Source organism: Mus pahari, chromosome 1, assembly GCF_900095145.1.
Source record: "Mus pahari chromosome 1, PAHARI_EIJ_v1.1, whole genome shotgun sequence".
Lineage (NCBI taxonomy): Eukaryota > Metazoa > Chordata > Mammalia > Rodentia > Muridae > Mus > Mus pahari.
In genome coordinates this window covers 151,733,556-151,754,212 of record NC_034590.1, presented here as the reverse complement: position 1 = coordinate 151,754,212, position 20,657 = coordinate 151,733,556, and the positions used below count along the sequence as shown (strand labels likewise).

Here is a 20,657-nt window from a genome sequence, read left to right as displayed (position 1 = left end):
CACACCTCTGTTACATGGAAACAGTTGACTCCAAGTGATCGCTCACTTTATCCTTCCAGTGAGTGTGGTTTTATTGAAACCTCTTAAAACCCCTTGGCCGGTTCTTCGTCCCACGGAAGCTCCGTTTTCTGCCTGGTGTCCCAGCTAGTTCAGTTAGCATACATGGGACCCAGCACAAAGTTCTCAGAGCTGAGCTTCTGAACTTGACTGGTTTTGTTTAATGTCAGTAGCTGCTAATTCTGGTTGTATCTCAGTCACTCAGCCAAGGAGCCAGTGTGACTTCTCTTAGCTCTGGTCTTTTTAGATGTAGCAAAGTCCTAGGAACTCTGTGCCCTTAAGCAAAGGCAGTCCCCACTCTGGTCCTCAGTTTCCTCTTTGGAGCAGTGGAACAAATGTTGCATCCTTAGGGGAACTGTTTGAGATGGTGTCCTTAAGACCATGTGTTGAAGCTCTCGGATACTGCTCTTACTAAGGTGCCTCAGTGTACCTCAGGCATCTGGGAAAAGCATTCTTTTGTCAGCTTTGGTATCAGAAAGGAAACATGTGGCTGGAGCAACTGCATTCCCAGAGGTTTCCTGAGTGCTGACTTGTGGATCTGTGGGAAGCAGGAAGAAATGGGTGGGGCACAGAGAACAGGCCGGCTGGGCTGGGAGTGCCCAGGGCTGCTAAGGTAGGTGAGGCCAGGCAGCTGTGGGAGACTAAAGGTGGGCTGAAGCTCTGACTGAGGCTGAAGTGATTCAGAACACACAGGTGGCAGGTGGAAGTTGTCCAAGTTACCCAGCAACTGCAAGGGCCAGTCAGGGCCCTCACACCACCAAAGTTCTCTGTCCCCTTAGCTGGGGGCTGACAAAGACAATGGACAGTGGATAGCTTTGTAGTTGGGGGTTGTACAAAAGGGAGAAAATGGGGTGTTACACTGATGTTTAATTAGGAAACCCAAAGTTTAAAAGCCCGTTTAGATGAACGTCCACCTTTTTGAAAGTGCTATTTGTAGAACTACATTCTGGGCTCACCATTTTTAATGGGAGCTGATTTTTTTGTTTGTTTGTTTTAATCAGAATCTTGGGGTGAGAAGGCAGAGTGTTTATGAGCATACCCTGTGGCCCAAAAGCTTTAGGCCTGACCCCTGAGCCTAGGAAAGCCAAATCCTTTTCTCTGGAGGCGTGGATGGTCCCTCCAGGCAAACTCTGGCCAGTTTTCAGGTCAGGAAATGAAGATGATGTGGTGCTACACTGATTCTTTCATTTGGAAACCCAAAGTTTAAAAGCCAGTTTAGGTGAACTTCCCATATATACCATATATATATATATATATATATATATATATATATATATATATATATACACACTCTGTGTGTGTGTGTGTGTGTGTGAACATAGCATAAATGAGGTACACTGAGGCACCTTAGTAAGAGCAGTATCCGAGAGCTTTAACACATGGTCTTAAGGACACCATCTCAAACAGTTCCCCTAAGGATGCGTCATTTGTTCCACTGCTCCAAAGAGGAAACTGAGGATCAGAGTGGGGACTGCCTTTGCTTAAGGGCACAGAGTTCCTAGGACTTTGATATATCTAAAAAGAATAGGAGTCAGGATCTCTAAATTAACTTTTTTAAAAAAGGAATTTTGAAATTCATGGTTTTACATATCAAGACATATCATTTGTCAGCCCATATGCCAACTTTCACATTTAGAAAATGTAGCCTCCTATTTGTTCAGAACATTCATTGGGTGTCCTTGTGGGTGGTATAGTCCATGGGCTCTTAGAAATCAAGGCCAAGCCCAGGGAAATAGGTCAGTCCAGCCTGATTCTCTGAGGTTTCTCCAAGTATGAGAGGAACCCAGAAGGCTGCCTAGCACTTCCTTTGTTTGCTGTTTTTCAGTCTTGAGATGTGGTTCTCTCATCTTTTGGGTTCCAGTGACTTTTTTTTTCTGTTTCAGCTGAGAAAGGGAAATTATTTTCATCTATGCTATATAGAGTAAGAGGGACCTGTAGCCTCAAGGTGGTCCCCTGAAATCGTTCTTGCAGAGCCCTTAGCCTGTGGTGAGCATGAGGTAGTGTTAAGCAGCAGCTACAAGGGCTGTTACTACTGCCGGGGACACTTACCAACTGAACAGTGGGGACAGCACTGTGTATTAGCAGAGCATCCTTTCTTCTTTGATTCCTGGGTTCTGGAACCACTTGCTCCTGGGGCAGAGTCCTGACAAATGACAATTGGTGGTAATGATGTCATGAAACTAAAATAACCTTGACTCCTGCACCATTCGAACCACTACCTCGTTGGCCAGAGGGAAGTATTCCAAGACACCACCAGAGATCGACATAGCATCCAGTGGTGTAACTAGGCTTCTGGCTCTGCAATCTGCTAATTGTGCCTGCTTTGACAGGCTGTCTAATCTATCAGTGCTTCATTTTCTTATCTGAAAACTGTGTGGGGTTGTGTGTGTGTGTGTGTGTGTGTGTGTGTGTGTGTGTGTGTTAGAGAGAGAGAATGACCAACAGGCACTTAGCACAATGCCTTTTATGTCATAAGGATTTTTTTCCATTGTTGTCTGTAATTATGGGAACTCAGAGGCTGAGGTTTTGTACAAAATAAAGGGCTGGGTTTGTGGAAAGGAAAAGGTCTACCAGTGCATAGACAGGAAGGCAGATGGATATGTGTGTGATATAGAAGTACACTCTATGTTCCCTGGAGAACCTAGGTGTGGCTGACTTGAGTGGCTACTCTCGCCAGTCTTTACATTTTCCTATGTATTTGATGGTACTGTAAGTACTGGGGGTAAATGGATTCAATGAGGTCATAGGTCTTCAAAATTCAAATCTACGATGAAAACAGTAAACTGACTTCATTTGGATTGAAAGTGTATAGCAGAAGCCTATATTCTTTTATTAGAAAGACATCTTGGGGAATGGGGAGGTATATGGAGTAGAGGGAGGGGGAGAAAGGGACAGAATATGTGTCATGTTAGTACTTCAGCAGGTGCAAAGGGAGGAAGGAGTTCATTAAGTAAATACTTTGTGATTTATTTCCTGTATATTACCTCATTCCAAAAAGAATTTATAGTAACTTGGAAATTACCTAGATTTCAATGAAGATAAAATAAATGAAGGCCTAGAAAAATGGCTGAGTGGTTAGGAGTTCTTACTGCTCTTGCAGAGGGCCCAGGTTGGCTCCTAGCAGCTCACCACTGTCTGTAACTGCAGCTCCAGGGGATCCAGTGCCCTCTTCTGGCTTCTTCTGTGGACACCCATGTGGTCCATACTCAGGCACACGTAGTCACACACTCATACATATAAAATAAAAATAAACAGACCTTTAAAAACCTAAATGAAATGGTAGCTAAAGCGATGGCTCAGCAGTTAAAAACTCGAGTAGCCTCTGCAGAGGACCCAAGTTCAGTTCCCAGCCTCCATATGATAGCTCACAACCATTCATAACACAGGTTCCTAAAGATCCAGTACCTTCTTCTCACCACTGTGGGTACCAGGCATACATGTGGTACACATACATACATGCAGGCAAAACATTCATCTGCATATGTAACATACATTTAAAAAGAGTTCATAATTAAAAGTAAATGAAGTACATAAATGGATGGATCATACATACTGTGTATGCGGATGATACATGCTATCAGGCTCTGACAGCAGCTTTGAGGGAAGTGAATGCTGAGCATTGTGGTGTGTGCCACTTGTCCTAGGATGAGGCAGCAAGATCACCAAGCCAAAGGCTCAAAACAAAACGATGCCTGTGGTCAGGGCACATAGAGTTCCGAGTTCTGAGTTTCTCAGTTGCTGATTTTCCTGGGGGCCACAGATAGCTGTGGCTGTTCTTTTTCTAGTGGTGATTTTGATGTTTCTGTCAGCCCAAATTCTCACGCAGTGTAACCCAGAAAAAAACGTAATCCAGGCCATGTACTTTAACTGGCCGGCCATACTGGGAACTCTGTGTCTTGCATCCATGTCTCTAGATGTACCATCTTGTATGGAGCCACTGGGCTCCCCATTATCCTACCCATAGTGTTTGTTTGTTTTGTTTTGTTTTGTTTTTGCTTGCTTGTTTGTTTTTAAAGATAGGCTCTCACTATTGTAGCTCAGGGTGACCTCAAACTTACGGTCCTTTTGCCTCAGCCTCCCAGGTGCTGGGATCACAGACTCTCACTCATTTTTTAAAGCATAGATGCACTTATTGTAGTGTGGGAGTTTTCTTGCTTGGATCATATTTCTATGGACTCAGGCATGGTGGCCTGCCTGTCTGCAGAAATATGTCTAAATCAGTGGTTCTTAACCCCCCTAGTGCTGTGACACTTTAATATAGTTACTCATGTTGTGGTAACCTCTAACCATAAAATTACCTCTGTTGCTTCTTCATAACTCTAATTTTGCTACTGTTATGAATTGTAAATATGTGTGTGTGTGTGTGTGTGTGTGTGTGTATGTGTGTTTTCCAATGGTCTTACATGGTCCCTATGAAAGGGTCACTTGAGCCTCAAAGGGGCTGTGAACCCACAGGTTGGAGAACCACCAGTCTAAACGAACAAGCCCTGAGCTTTCTCAGGGCTTTACTGGGAAACCAAAAAGCAGTTTTCTTCTCCCAAGCTGGTGACAAGCAGGTTTTTAAAAAGAATGCTAAACAAGCTAACGCCATCTTTCTCTCCCTCCCCTTTTCTCTTTTTAAAATTACCTTCTCCATAGTATCTATTCTTCCAACTTCCATGCAGTGAAGAGAGAATCAGATGGGACCCCCGGGGGTCTCGCTAGCTTGGAAAATGAGAGGCAGATTTATAAAAGTGTCTTGGAAGGTGGCGACATCCCTCTTCAGGGCCTCAGTGGGCTCAAGCGACCCTCCAGCTCAGCTTCCACTAAAGGTAACCCACAAGCTGAAGACTGCAGGCATGTCTCCTCCATGCCTGTTTCCTGAGTGTTGGCAGCGGGTGGCCCTCCAGCCACAGGGACAGAGCTCTGCCTATCCATGTCCAGGCTTTGGAGCCGCCTTGTGCCCCCTCACCTGTTTTCTTGCCGGCCATTTTTCTTTCTGGTCTTAATGGTCCCCACCCACAACCTTGCTCTCTCTAAAAACATCTCTCTCACTCTCTCTCTTTGTTGTTCTAATATCCCTTTCCTAGAAGTTCGCTGAGCCTTTAACTGGCAGGGTGGCCATTTCTTTCGTTGCATCTTTTGCACCTGCTTTGCAGCACCAATTATTTTGCTTCGAGACATCAACTGGAGACTTTTTAAAGCCCTTATGATAAATGAGCATGTTACCTCTCTTCTTTTAACCCCCTTAAAAGCAGCTTTCAGCTTTAACCTAATGGGTGTGTTTATTTTATTCTGCATGCTTACCAGTGGATCGTAAAGGCGGGAATGCTCACATGATTTCTTCATCATCAGTTCATAGCCGAACGTTTCACACTAGCAATGCTTTAGGCCCTGGGTGTAAGCACAAGAAACCCCTGTCGGCTGCGAAAGCCTGCATTTCGGAGATCCTGCCTTCTAAATTCAAACCCAGGCTCTCTGCTCCCAGCGCTCTTTTGCAGGAACAGAAGAGTGTCCTGTTACCCTCAGAGAAGGCTCAGAGCTGTGAGAACCTCTGTGTGTCTTTGAATGATTCCAAAAGAGGCCTCCCACTCCGGGTTGGGGGGAGCATCGAGAACCTGCTCATGCGCTCCCGGCGGGATTACGATAGCAAGTCTAGTAGCACCATGAGCCTTCAGGAGTATGGCACCAGCTCCAGGAAGCCCTGCCCTCTTTCCAGAAAGGCTGGACTGCATTTCTCCATGTTCTACCGGGACATGCACCAGATCAACCGAGCTGGCCTCTCCCTGAGCTCCATCTCCTCCTCAAGTGTGCGAGATCTTGCCTCCCACTTTGAAAGGAGCAGCCTGACGTTAGCCAGGGGTGAGCTGGGTGCTAGCCAAGAGGGCTCAGAGCATATCCCCAAGCACACCGTGTCCTCCCGAATCACAGCCTTTGAGCAGCTCATTCAGCGGTCCCGGTCCATGCCGTCCCTGGACTTCTCCGGCCGGCTGAGCAAGTCCCCGACACCTGTGCTCTCTAGAAGCGGCCTGACCTCAGCTCGTTCAGCGGAATCCCTCCTCGAGTCTACCAAGCTCCGTCCCAGAGAGATGGACGGGATGGACTCCGGAGGGGTCTATGCGTCCCCCACGTGTAGCAATATGGCAGACCACGCCTTGAGCTTCCGGAGCCTTGTGGCCTCTGAGCCTCTTTCCATCTGCTCAGATGAGCTAGACCACTGCTCAAATGTTTCTAATGACAGCAGGGAGGGCAGTGGGGGCAGCGTGCATGGAGACTTCCCCAAACATCGCCTCAACAAGTGCAAGGGCACCTGCCCGGCTTCATACACCCGGTTCACCACTATCCGGAGGCATGAGCAGCAGTCTTCCAGGCAGCCAGACTGGCGCTCGGATTCCAGGGGGGACAAGAACAGTCTCCTCAGAAACATCTACCTGATGAGCCCCCTCCCTTTTCGATTGAAAAAGCCCCTCCAACAGCACCCCAGACAGCCTCCCCCCAGTGACTCCTCAGAGTCCCCTGCTGGCCAGAAAGCAGACCTTCCCTGTCATGACCCTCAGGACCAGCCCCACTCTGCGGGGAAACCCCTGGTCCCTACTCGCCTGTCTTCCCGACACACCATGGCAAGGCTTAGCCACAACTCAGAACCCCCTCTGGACAGACCCGCAGGCCTGGAGGATTGCACAAGGGCCATTAATAACGGGAACCCTGTGCCCTACTCAGACCATGGCTTGGACAGGAACAACAACCCACAAAGTGAACTGGCAGCGGCCCATGGAGGTGGCATTTTGTGTGTTTGACCAGTCTCACCTCCCCGTCTCCACTTGGCTTGCTCTGTCCCTCCCTCTGTGTGCTTCTGGTGCTCATCTTCTGCCTTGTCTTTTGCTTCTGTTTGTTTTGCTTGGCAATTAACCATGGCTTGTAGTGGCTGCACTTCTTTAAAAACAACCCCCCCCCCCTTCATTTAGACTAACCAACCAAACCGTTTCGAAAGAAAAATTGGCCGTTTAGCTCATATCCAAGATACTGGGTTCACTTGAACTCTCAAACCCCTGTTCACATCAATTCCCAGCCTCCCTGTGGTTTTTTGAGAGGCAGCCTCTCTCCGTGGCCCTGTGTGTATGTGAATGTATGGTCTGTCCCTGTTACAGCCTGCGTACCTCTTTGTGGGGACACTTAAAAGAATGTCCCTTTCTTTGCTCACCTTTGGCCTTCTGGTGAGTTGTCTTTGTATTAAACCACTTTGCAAGTAAATCCAAAAAGCAGGTGGGGTGGGGGCTTGGGGGTTTTCCCTTCAGAATTTGTCAATGAATATTTATCAGCATTGTTTATAAATTTGACCTTAATAATAGAAAACAAACAAACTGGCTTCCTACTAAGCCGTGGCTCGCTTTAACTCTGCTGTGTTGTTTTGAAGATTCAGAGTCACCAAGACATTTTATCCCAGCTGATTACTTGGAGTCCACAGAAGAATTTATTCGGAGACGGCACGATGATAAAGAGGTAAGTCTCCTGACTTAGCCCCCTTGTTCTTGTTCAAGGGGGGGGGGGGCAATGAAGGGACTGAACTTTCTGGACACCTTTCAGAAGAGTGATGGGGTGCAAGGACCAGAAGTTTTCCCAGAAAGCAGGACTGACTAATTTCTATACAGTCACTGGGTTATAAGTGCCACTTCTCTCCAGCCTATCTCAGGGAGGAACCATGGCCTGGATTGTAATTATTACCTTGGAAGCTGGAGTTCATGGTTTCCTCAGTACCTCCCGTGTTGTTTAAGGATGTCCACCTTCCCTTTCCTCCTGTACTCTGAAGTGACGAAGCAGACTTCACACTGGAGAGGACTGCAGTGGGAAGAGTGGAAGGTGACGGCACTGGACACTCTACAGTTGATAGACAATGAGAAGAAGTGGCTTGTGGTTCTGCCAGCTTTAACTTAGAAGGGGGATGCCCACGTTAGTGCTGGCAGACTCCACACAAGCACATCAGAGCCTGGGCATTTTCTTGGAGCTGCTGAAACGTCTCTATGTGGGATGCTTTTCAGGGCCTGGATGGAGACTGTTCTAGAATATAGGCAAAGGTTGTCCTGTATATTGGCTAAGTGGGCAGAATCTTCCCATCTGCTGATAGATAGAGCATCCCGGTTCACTTGTTCTGGCTGCGTATTCCCAGGAAAGGGGATCCCATAGATTAGATAAATTCAGTCGTCTACTTTCCTGTCATTTGTTAAGAGATGCAAGGATACTTTGAACTGTTGGAAATGGGAGAGGCTGTTCAAACGTGACAACTCTCCACACATCCTCTTCTGTGTTGGTCTAGCTTGAGTGGTTCCAGAGTTTAGGTGGAGTTTCCTTAAGGATTTAAGGCAAGGCTGACTTTGAGGACTCTAATTACAATCATTGCTATCTATGGTAGAACACAAACATGCCTCTCCTTGCCCTCCAGGCATGGTAAGCCAGGGGAGGTGTTTGAAGTCCAGAATTGTTTAAAATATCAAATCCAAAACTCTTCAGTGATGAGTGTCTGTCAGGACTTGGGGCAGATCTCCTTCCAGACTTTTCTATATACATTCTGTTAGAGAAACCCAAGTTCACCTGCCATGAGTGGAAAGATAAAATTCCATTTTAGTAATGAAATGCTAGTAGTATTCAGTAGGGAAGGGTTGGTGGGTGGGTCTTACTAAGAGGATGTTTTATTAGCCATTGAACACTGCATGCTTCAACGAGAGAAGCTTGCATCCTTGGTGATGTTGAGAGCTTGAAATGGTTTCTCTTTCCTCATGGATACGGGCTTATGTGGCTAAAGCACAGATCCGGTACCAGGTTTAAGCCTTTTCCATTTGATGGCTGTTCCATGGATGATGGGCTGTCAGCCAGAGCAGCAGTGCTTTTGGACAGGGCCTCGGGCAGGAGTCCATCCCCACTGCTGTAAAAACAGTACAGGAGGGAATGTATGTCAACCCATTATTACTGTCGACGCTGATGATAACAGCCTTTCAGAAAAGGAGACCCCATCTGTCCTTGAAGGGCCTTTCGTGGTCACCAAGCCAACCCCCTGTTTTATTCAGCAAGGGTATGGCTCGAACAGGGACACCTCCCAAAAGTGCTTGGCTAGAAACTAAGGCTCCACCTTCCCAGGCCAGCACTTTTTCTGTGGCACTGTGCTTTGCAAAGCACTTTGGCCTTGCTTACTCTTTATTACAGTTTTCTGAGTGCTGGAAGGCCCATAGCCATTTGTTGAGTTGTTTTGTAGACCCCAGAGGAAAACTGACCCATTATCCTTTAGAGCTGAATGTCACATGAGTCATTTAATTGTCTGCTGGAAGAAGACTTATGTTTAACTGAGCATGTTAAGAAATACCAGTTCTAATAAATGCTTTCCCACAAGGAGTATTAATCCCAGGAATGAAAATTGCAGTGAAATAAGGAAGTGCATTAAAATGCTTTTCTACTGGGCCATTGGAGTAGGCCATGGATGGCATTTGGTGAAAAGCAACACGGACTAATAGAAAAAGTCTTGAATAGAGATGGATAATTATTTTCCTTTTAAAACATATTTCTTACTTATTGTTTGAGAATTTCATGCAAGTACACAACATTTTTGGATTAAATACCCCACTTCCTCTTTTCTACCTCGTCCCATACTCCTCCCTCAACTCTCCCTGCCAACCCTTTAATTTTCTCAATAGGGGTATCTGATTCTTCTAACCCCAGATGCTGTTATTTTCTCTACTGTATTCTGCATCATTCCCTGAAACTCAGCTTCATTCCTAATGTAGAAGCAAGTCAGGGGCACAGAAACAAGTCTCTCTGTCAGGCACATGAAGAGCCTTTGCTGTATATCCTGAGGCCTCCTGAAACTTATGCCCAGGGGAAGAGTTGGCTGTCCTGGGGATGGGTGCCTCATTCTCTGACAGGGGCAGCTCAGCTGTGTGGAGAACATGGCAGTGTAACTGAAAAAGAAGCCAAAACATGACCTAATTTCCAGAATATCAAGACCCATAGTCTGAGAGACCTGGGGTAGTCAGGGGAAACAGCATTCTCCATCCTGTCTTAGAAATACATTATGAACCCTAAGGCAGGTAGGAATGCCAGCTACCAACCAAACATGATTACAGTGCCTAGGCTGTATCCTTGGGGCAACTGGCCTTTGTTGCCAGAAGGCCCAGGCTTTGGACTGAGCCCAGGGGTAGTCAGCCAGACAGAGGGGTCATGTAGAATCACGTATCCCTTATCCCAATGTCCCCATTTTCTTCTGGACAGTGTTCTCTCCTTCTTACAATGTACATAGTGGATGGTTACCATAGGAATGTAGAAGTTGTGTCCATAAGTCCCTTTGACAGTGATCTTTAATGTCTCTTCCTTGTTCACCGATACCTTCTTCCTTAGTTGCTTATGTGGTCATTTTCCATTAAGCTGGACCAGATGATTCACTGCCTGTTTTATGCAATTTTATGGCAGAAACTTTTAGCGGACCAGAGACGACTTAAGCGCGAGCAAGAAGAGGCCGATATTGCAGCTCGCCGCCACACAGGTGTCATCCCGACTCATCATCAGTTTATCACTAATGAGCGCTTTGGGGACCTCCTCAATATAGATGATACGGCCAAAAGGAAATCTGGGTTAGAGGTCTGTTTTGGTCACTGCCAACTGCTGCTTGACCCAAAGCAATATTTGCCTGCCTTTGGCATTGCCCTCCGTAGGCCAATTTAGTTCCCCCAAACAGCACCTGTCATCCTGGCTTTCTTAGCCTTGCTTTGGCTCTTTTGTGGCTGGTGAATAGACATGAGCCCCACTATGTCCTGTGCTCTCTATGTTAAGCATGCCTGGCTGTGGGACTGGGATCTGCTGGCGCACACGCGTGCTGCATGCTTAGAGCATTGGCTGCCTCATGAGTCCAGTCCTCTCCATCCTGCATTTGACTGTGATACCATGTTGCATTGTGGTCTGCTTAGAAACCGTGTCCCTTTGGCCATGTGTCTCAGAAGCTCTGGTCTGGACAACCCCAAGAGTCTTCTGTAAAGAGATGGTTAATGAAGCTTTCGTTATTAAAGTTACCTAGTAACGTTTTATGGCATCGACTTAGTGGCACTGCTGCTGAAAACACAGTACTGGTTGCTCAGTGGTGCTGGAATATTTCACAGAAGTTTGAAACTCTGACCTCTGCAGAGTGGGGTGGGTAAACCCATAGAGAGTATAAGAGCACTCTGAGGGAAGCCTCATATGTTTGCTCTCTCAGTTTTGACATTTCTAAGCTTAGACTTAAAAAAGTTTAATATTCCAACAGGAATGAAGAACAAGAGTGTAGTGGTTTTATCCAGGCCTTGCCTCCCATGTCAGTGTCGGTACTATGGTAGATCAAGGGCCAGGTCTCAAGTGAGAGTTTATGTCCTGCAGTATGACCTTACAAAGCCTTGTTGATCCAATGCCTTCTCAGGGATGTGTCTGTGTCTGTGGCATCCAGAGCTGGGCTTTTTAGGCTGGAGAAAGTTACCCCAGGAACTAGTTTTTTTGACCTGTTAGTATAACCAACCAACTTTCTGTCTTTCAAGTGACAGGCATCATAATTTTTTGTTGTTGTTGTTGTTGTTTTGCCTGTCTGTTTGTTTGATAAAGAAATGAAAGATCCCTGGGAAGAAGTATAATTTGACCCAAAGAAGGGAACTGGGGAGGCAGGCAGGGCAGATTCCAAAGTATGGAGAAAAGACAGCAATGTGACCAGAAAGAAACGAAAGGCAGCAAGTGACAGGCAGCTTCTTGGTGGACAGTGAAACGCTCCTTCACAAACCGGCCTTGCTCTGAAGGCACTGCTTCTCACTATCCCCATCCAAAGGACTGCCCGTGTGTGAGGAAGAAGACGGCAGCCTGCAGATCTGCCTTAGGGATGCGTGGACCTGTCTGTGCTGCTCAGAGGGAGTAGCTGTGGCAAGGCAGGCACTCTCTTCTTATCGGACCTGCCTTTTCTCCAGAATGGCATTTCCCAAACCCCTAAAGACATCAAAATGCAGGCTCCCGAGAGCCACCTGTGATGCTTTGACCTGGGGTGAGGTCTAAGAATTTGCAAGTTCATAGTTTCATGCTTTGATGTTTTAAGGCCCACGTAAAGAATCCCTGTCCTTTAGCTGACTGACAGAACTGGGCCAGTGAGACCAGCAAGGGTGCATACACTGTGGTGTGTGGATGCATTTCACTCCCAGCAAGAGTCAACAGCCACTAATTCTGTGTAACACTCTCCCTGTGGAGAGCAGAGACAACTCAGTTTGTGTTTTGGGGTAGCTGTTAGTATACTACCACCTTCATACAGTTATATGTCAGCCAGGTGAGGTGTACAACCTTAATCCCAGTGCCTGGGATGTAGAGTTAGGAGGACCAGGAGTTCAAAGTTATTCAAAGAAGGAACATTTGCTGCTGTGGTATAAATTTGTAATGTTCACATAGCCATATAGCTGGATGACTGGGTAATCATCTCTCTCCCCACACATTTTTCTGTTGTGATTTCTGTGAGGTTTTTTTTTCTTATAGTCTTGATCTTTGGGTTTTCTATTGGGAATGTTGTTATTTCTCCTTGCTCTCACATCCGTTCTGCTTGTGTTTGCCTACAATCTTTAGAAAGTATGCCATAAACAGTGGTGTTAGGATGCTATGATATTACCTCGATTATAAGGTGGTTTTTGAGTTGCCCCCTAACCTGTATGTATATAGATAGATGGGAACCGCAGTATGAAAATACAGGATGAAAAGGTCTCATGGAGAGCTAGTCCCGGCACACGCCTGTGAGCTCGAAGCTTGGGAGAAGGATCCAAAGCTCAAGGCCAGCCTGGGATCCAGTAAAAACAGAAACTTAAAACAGAACAAAACACAAATAATTCCTGTGGTTCAGTGTGAACCCTAGAAGACCCCCGTGAAGCCCAAGCCAGGAAATGTAGGGCATATGACTAAACAAGTAGAATAGTGTGATGATGCTTTTGGGAACCTTTCTCACCTCAGCTCTATTTTCCCCTCCCACTCTGCCCTTGTCTTCTAATCTGGTAGAGGACCTACCATTCATTTCCTTTATGCTGTTTCCCTAGACGGAGGCCATAGCAGCTGGAGAGGTCAGAGGTACATCGATAGAAATAGCTTGTGCGTGTGATCTCAAAAAGTTTATGTGCCCCTTTAAAAGCAAAGCCGGTTAAAATAACTACTTTTAAGAGCAAAGAAGAAAGAGGTGCAAGTTGATAAAGGTGAAGTTCTTGCCAGAGTTGGAGCCAAACAAATCCCAGGCTGAGATTAGCACATAAATGTACTTAGTTGGGACAGGGGAGGTGACAGAAATAGACATTTAGGTGTGGCTGGGGACATGACCACAAGATTCCACCCAGGTTAGGGGGAAAGATTTGACCTACTAGACAATAGAGAACTGAAGCCAACTTCAAAGCAAAACCATGAAGTGTGGAAGAATTTGTGGAATGTTATTTGTGCTCCTAGGTGACAGTAGATTAGACTGAGGAGAAGGTAGAGTCAAAGGAAGCTTTGTGTCTGTGGGAAGCAGAGGTCAGACCCAGAGCAACAGGGTTTTGGACTGAGGGTGAGCAGACTCGGCCGTGAGCTACTGACAGACTTAATGAGAATGTGGAGACGGCTGAGCCTGGCTTTGCAGGCAGGGGTGTGTAGGAGCCGCCACAGCCAGGATGGAGTTTCAGTAGAGATAGACTTGGGGTTTACCTTAGCTTTTTCAGTGATGTCACAAACCATAGGGACGTACTGAACGCAAGGTGATATGATAGGTGAACCAGACTCTGTTATGCTTTCAGTTCCTAACTTACACCAGGTAAACAGAAGATGCCCCACAGGGAGTAAGATGATAGGTAAGGCGTGTCTGAAGACTTCTGGCTGACAGTAGCCATGATCAGCTTGCCTGAAGGGCTTTTCAAACCATCTCTTACCTACAAGTGGCCTTCTTGAAGGGGAATTTTCATGCATGACACAGCTGACTAAACACCATCTATCATGCTGATGGGGTCAGGTGCTGCGGTCTTGCCTGGAATTTTTTAAACTAAAATGAACTGGGTAGAGTGGATCTCTCTGCTTCGCTTTCTATAGAATCTTGTGAAAATNTGACCTTTTCATTGTTTGTCAACTGTGAGTTTTAACTCCACGTTATTTCTTGTGTTTAGATGAGACCTGCCCGAGCCAAATTTGACTTTAAAGCTCAGACCCTGAAGTAAGTGCTGCCGGCCATGTTTGTCTTCTTAGCTCCCTCTTCGGAAATCTGTTTGCTCAGGGCGAAGAGTTGGGATAGACAACTGTTGCTTCGCCAAGATAGAAATACAAATACTAAACAGTAGATGCTGCATGCCAGCACCGTTACATCACATGTATTAACCCACTCAACTCTGATGAGTCAGGGCTGTGTGTGTAATTTTCACTTCTAAAACTAGTATGAAAGAACTAAGAGGCTCTAAGAGGTTGATAGAGTCAGGATTCAAACCCAGCACCTTGGCATCCAAAGCTGGCTCTTACGAACTGTCCCACCCTCTTTCTACCTGAATAAGGCCTCTTTTTACTTGGCTAGGTCACAGCATGATCTGACCCAACCTTTAGTAGAAGGAATCAGAACCAGACTCTAGGAATAGAACTTGGCCTGTTTTTTTGTAGCGTTCCCAAAGGAGGAAGCTCATGGGATGCTAACATGTCTCTAAGTGTGTTCCTCAGAGTGTTCATCCTGCAAGATGTTCTTAAAAAACAAAACCAAAGAACGAGTGTTATAGAAATGAGCCAGAGATCCAGCTCCTGATACCTTTAGGCCCCTCTCCCTCTGGAGGAGATGGACCGTTGTTGGCATATTCATGACTGTGGAACTCAGAGTCAAAGACTGAACTGCTTATGTAGCCCAAATTTAGGTGACCAGGAAACCTTTCTATTTTCTATGGAATACAGTTTGGGAAATGTTTCCACAGACAGGTTCCAGAAGGACTTGATAGCTTTATAGCTAATTGTGGATTAAAACAGACCGTTCATTTTCTTTGGCAACTGAACAGGAGGCACCACGTCTGGGGATAAGAGGGAGTGCTTCCATTCATGGTGATGGGAAACAATTCCTCTAGGCTCCTCAACCATGTTTCCCATTTCTTCCACAAAATGAATAGCCAGGCCAGATTTGTAGAACACAGCCGTGAGCCCGACGCGGTTCGATTTGGCGGTATTACTCTGTTCCCTTAGCTTGCAACAGGAGATGGCTGTGTGCCTGTGTGTGGACTTTAGATTTAGAAAGTCTACCACTCACATCTCCGTAACTATTGCCAGTTTATCAATGTTTCTCACCCTCTGTTTTCATTACTGGTAGGATGAGACAAAAACTGCCCACTTTGCAAAGAGACCAGGCAGGGTAAAACTAGTAAGATGTTTTGCACAGCATAGCAGAAGTCCGTACTCAAAAGTATGGTGTCCACCATCCTCATATTTGAGCCAGAGAGAGAATAACAAAGACAAGAATCAACTTGCACTTTAACCAAAGAGAATATTTTCCTTTAAATTGAGACTTTGGGTGATGCATCATTTTAGAATTCATTTTAAAAGTGTTCCCCCTTTTTGGGTAACCAGTCAGCTAGAAGAAGTAAGGAGACCAGAGGTCCATGAGACTGTCATCATTTATCAATACTGCAATACTGCTAATACCAGAGAGCAGTGCCTGCCTCATGTTCCCATCATGCTGTGCTGCCTTCTTAACAAGTCTATGTCCCATGCTTGGTAGGTTCATGTTTAGCTAAGGATAGATCGCTATGAGTATGTCCTATTCATGAGTCATTAGAGACTGTTGTATGATGGGGCAAGGGCTTGATGTATGGTTCTGGAACCTGAAGTTGGCAGATGACGATGTTGCATTGCAACAATAAAAGGTTATACAAATCTGAAAGGATCTTGTACTGCTAATTCCCAGTCCAATAGGTATGTGAATCTTGTGGGAGCTAAGAGTGTGGCCTAAAAGGATTACACTGGTGAAACCACTTTTCCTGAACACTAGTTTCTGGTTTTCTCCGTTGATGAAGTGGGTCAGACCAAGCTGCTGCCTAATTAAATGTACAGGGCCTTTATATAGAAAGAGGTCAGGTGCCACAGTGCCTAAAAGCCAAGCTTCTGGTCCCGAGGTGCCTGAAGAAGGACATCAACCTCAGGATGTCTGTGTTCACCATTCTGAGAGTAGTGAATCCTTGCTTAACAGTGGGGCTGTTTCAGGTCCCACCCACTAACATAATGTGTGGCACCCAAAGGGGGACTCAGAACACATCAAGGAGAGGCTTTAGGAAAGAAGTAGCTAGAGACATTTCCTTTTCACAAAGATGAACGTCCTGCATCCTTTTTGTTGACTTCGTTTTGGAATCCAACTCCCAACATAGGATCCACACAGGCCTCTTCAGGATGCTTTTATCTAGCCTAGGGCCAACGTTTTAAAATTTTTCCAACTGTGCCCTGTTGCTTTGCCAGCATTTCTCATGTAGGGCTTCCTGGTATACTGCAAAGCTGCCACACCCCTTCCAAATGATGTTGGGTTGGAATAAAAAATTTTTTAAAAATTAATTTTTTAATTCAAGAAAAGTTCAAGTTATTTTATTCTGTTTTCTTTTTGCTTGTAATTTATTTATTTTTCTCCCAAAAACAAAGAGTCCTGGTTAGATGTGAATACTAGCAGAGCTGAGGCATAGAGATGGGTGTGGAAGAAAGAGTTGGGAGGTAAGGGAAAAGACACAAACAACATTTGAAAGAACATCCATTTTTCTTTCTAACTCTTCTTTTCCATGCTGAGGAGAAAGGCATGACTCCAGAGCATGCACTGTCTACAGTTTGCAGCTGCATTTACAAGCCTTAAATTAGATGCTGTGGTCAGATGAAGGAACATTGTCACCAAGAGCTCAAGCTTCCTGACTAAGTCTCAGAACTAGTAAAATTTTTAATTTGATTTGAACTCAGCCTGTCTAACTTCAGAGCTCTCTAGTACAGGCTGATGGAGACAGATGGTGGAGGGGGCATGGGTAGAGGGTACCAGATTGTCATAACCTGAAGTGGTTCAGGCATGTCTAGCTGTAGCACACAAGGAACAGTGAAAGTATCCAAAGGGAGACATTTTACCATTGAATAAATATAAATTCCCCCCCCCAAATGCATTAAGAAAACCACAACAAACTATTATGACCTCTGAGCACTCTAGTATTAGTAAGCATGTGTGTTGACATCCATCCCATAAAAGACTAGAAAACTACCCAATATGATGTAATTTCCTGGCAACCGGGGCTCTCACTTCCAAGGATGGAGCCTCCCATCTTCTGGAACTTTGACCCCCCTTGACTTGTACTGAAAACTGAAGTGTCTTCACCATGCACATTTTGAAACATCTGCTAAAAGACAATGACCTTCCATCAACAGGGAGCTGCCTCTGCAGAAGGGAGACATCGTTTACATCTACAAACAGATTGATCAGAACTGGTATGAAGGTGAACACCACGGCCGCGTGGGAATCTTCCCACGCACCTATATCGAGGTACCATAATCCGCAGCTCTGTCCTTCTCAGGAGAAGCCCAGCATGCCTAAAACACCATTTTCTTACCATGTCCTGTGTTCTCTTCTCTTCTGTTCCTCCTCTTGCCCTTTCGCTTTCCTTCCTTTCTCAGCTTCTTCCTCCAGCTGAGAAGGCTCAGCCCAGAAAGTTGGCGCCCGTACAGGTTTTGGAATATGGAGAAGCCATTGCAAAGTTTAACTTCAATGGAGATACACAAGTGGAAATGTCTTTCCGAAAGGTAAGCCACATGCCTCATCCTGGCTTTGGGGCCTTTGCATGATGCTGTTATCTCAGAGATGTGATGTTGCTATGGCTTTCATTCTGTAGCCTCAAGAACATAGTGGACTGATCGAAAATTGAAATTGGGGAACCAGAGGCTTTTCTGAGATGAGATTTTACTTTTATTTTTTGTGTGTGTTTTGTCTGCATGTATAGCACCTTCTGTGACGGTCAGAAGAAGCTGTTGGGTTCTCTAGAACTGGAGTCACACAGGGTTGAGTGCTGCCACTCACGTAGAGCTCTCCGCAGGTCCTCTGGGAGAACACATCAAGCTCTTAGCTGCTGAGCTTTTTACCCATCTCCCAAGATTTCTTTTTAATTATTTACACACTCGGTTTAGCCACATTGGGTTTACCAATTAAAGCCAGCGTTTATGGCATCTTAGACCTCATATGTTAACTGTATTCAGCCAACATTTAATGATAAGCAAGCATTGTGCCAATGACTTGATTTAGGTTTGTTTTGTCTCCATAAACCAAGTGCGGAGGCAGAACCATTGGTACCAAGAGGAATTTTAAAGGCCTTGAAAATTTGAAACCAAAAGTCAAGTTACCAGAATCTCAGTTTGTGTGGAGGTGAATGCTTGATCTGAGCCTCCACTGCCTCACGGGGGGAAAAAAAAAACATGGAGAGGGAAGGCCTCTTCAGGGTGTGATAAGAGAACTGAATGAAGCAGTGTGACTTGGGCCAGGTCAGAGGTCAGTCCACAGGTGGGAGCAGTTCTAGTGGCAGAGCTCAGCATGCTTAATGTGACCGTAGTGACCCTGTGGGTGGTGGGATGGGGTGGAGGGGAAGGGCGGGGAGGGGTTCTTCTTCCCACTGACTCAAACATTCTCTACATGCCATAGATCTCCGGCTTGCTGAAGTTATGACAATTACTACTTTTATTGAGGATCAAGAGAAGTGAACTAGTACCTTGGAAGTAGATAAGCAACCTTATACAAAGAAGAAGCCAGATGTTTCTTAACTGCCCATTGTCAGGGAATTCATGATTAAACTGTTACATATGTGCAAAGATACTACCAAGGGTGGTCAGTTGAGTTTTTATAACATCTGCACAAATGGAGAATTATGAGAGACCTGGTTCTATATACCTGTAATCCCCATGCTGGGAGGCAGAAGCAGGGGGACAATAGTGAGTTCAAAGGCATCCTGGCCATGAAGCAAGATTGTGTGTGTGTGTGTGTGTGTGTGTGTGTGTGTGTGTGTGTGTGTGTGTATGTGTGTGTGTGTTTTCCTTGATAAAGATGCTTCACTGTTTATCATTAAGTATCAAAAAGTATATAGGTGAGAATGCTATCCAGACTTTAGGAACTCACGCAAGTGCAGATGCTGTCCTCTGACCTCTACACAGGGACTATCACACATGTGTCCCCTCGTACCCACCATAAACATGTTAATAATAACAAAATAAAGGTGGGGGCAAACAATATATAAAAATCAAAATACGTTACATACTCAACTTCCATAGAGGAAAACAGTCTAATTCATGTTCATAGAAGCAAGTCCGGGAAGCACCTATGTATTAACAGTGGTAGTCCCCAGAGATAGCAAGGTACGGGGCAATTGCTTTGGGCTTTGTTTCTTTTTATGCTGACTTTTCTGTAACATAAAAATAAAGTATAGAAAAGAATATAGAGAACTTTCTGAGGTTGGTTGAGATGGGTAAAGATACTAGCTGGCAAGATTGGGAACTTGACTCCAGCAAGATGTCTCTGACCTCAACCAATCACACATATAAAATTATATATAATATAGTATATTATTATATAATACAACTTGTTATCACATAAAAATAATATATAATATATATATATAATTTTATGAGAGATAACCTATAATTATATATTTTATTATATAATGATAATATATAATAAAATGATAATTATATATATATAATTTTATGTGAGAGAGATGACCTTTTGAGTTGGGTGTGAGATGGCTCACACCTGTAATGTAATCCTAGCATGCAGAAGGTTGGGCTTAAAAGACTGTTATGAGGTGAAGGCCAACCTGGGCTGTATAAGTGAGCATGGGCCCTGTCTCAAAAAAAAAAAAAAAAAAAAATCAAAGGCTATAGCGGTGGCTCAAGGGTTAAGAGCACTTGGCGTTCTTGCAGACGATACAGGCTCTATTCTCAGCACTCACATGATGGTTCACAGCCATCCATACCTCTAGCTCTAGATGCCCCCTTCTGACTTTCACAGGCACCAGATCATGGTATACTTAATTACATGTAGAAAAAGATGTTCATACAAAACAATTAGTTTAAAATAATATAGTATCAAAAGAACCACCCTCCAGGTTCAGGGTTGCCTTTGCCTTGCAAACGAAGGCTAGATATGTGACCAATTTGTTCTAAAGGAGTCTTAGACACTACAGTTGCCTTCTGACTCTAGGGCATGAATTTGAGCTCTTTCTGAAATGTGTAACTCCTTGGTTTAAGGAAGCTCTACTGTGTTAGCATCCCCAACCTAGTACTCTATCCAAGGCCAATAGAGATGGCTCTCCTGAGCATAGAGTGTGGTGATGGATACAGCACAGTGCAGGATATAGGCAGTGACTTCTGATGGGTCGCAATGTGGTGCTTTAAGACCTCTTGCTTGACTGTGTCTTACAGGGGGAGAGGATCACGCTGCTCCGGCAGGTGGATGAGAACTGGTACGAAGGGAGGATTCCTGGGACGTCTCGCCAAGGCATTTTCCCTATCACCTATGTAGATGTGCTTAAGAGGCCATTGGTGAAAACCCCTGTGGATTATATCGACCTGCCTTATTCTTCTTCCCCAAGTCGCAGTGCCACTGTGAGCCCGCAGGT

The 20,657-nt window shown here is 45.2% G+C and overlaps 1 protein-coding gene across 45 annotated transcripts in view; it reads left to right on the top strand.

Annotated features, from left to right (window-relative positions):
* The window catches only part of Sorbs1 (sorbin and SH3 domain containing 1), a 223,240-nt gene that overhangs the window by 181,806 nt on the left and 20,777 nt on the right, over positions 1-20,657 (top strand). For 39 of the 45 annotated variants that reach the window (XM_029532539.1, XM_029532563.1, XM_029532559.1 and 36 more), the window contains 7 exons: positions 4,696-4,868; positions 7,451-7,536; positions 10,489-10,656; positions 14,184-14,230; positions 17,428-17,542; positions 17,674-17,799; positions 20,461-20,655. In XM_029532539.1, coding sequence (XP_029388399.1) covers positions 4,696-4,868; positions 7,451-7,536; positions 10,489-10,656; positions 14,184-14,230; positions 17,428-17,542; positions 17,674-17,799; positions 20,461-20,655 — 910 coding nt within the window. Of the gene's footprint in view, positions 1-4,695; positions 4,869-5,329; positions 6,814-7,450; positions 7,537-10,488; positions 10,657-14,183; positions 14,231-17,427; positions 17,543-17,673; positions 17,800-20,460; positions 20,656-20,657 lie in introns of those variants that run through there. The other 6 variants (XM_029532664.1, XM_029532668.1, XM_021211612.2 and 3 more) reach the window with 2 other exon arrangements.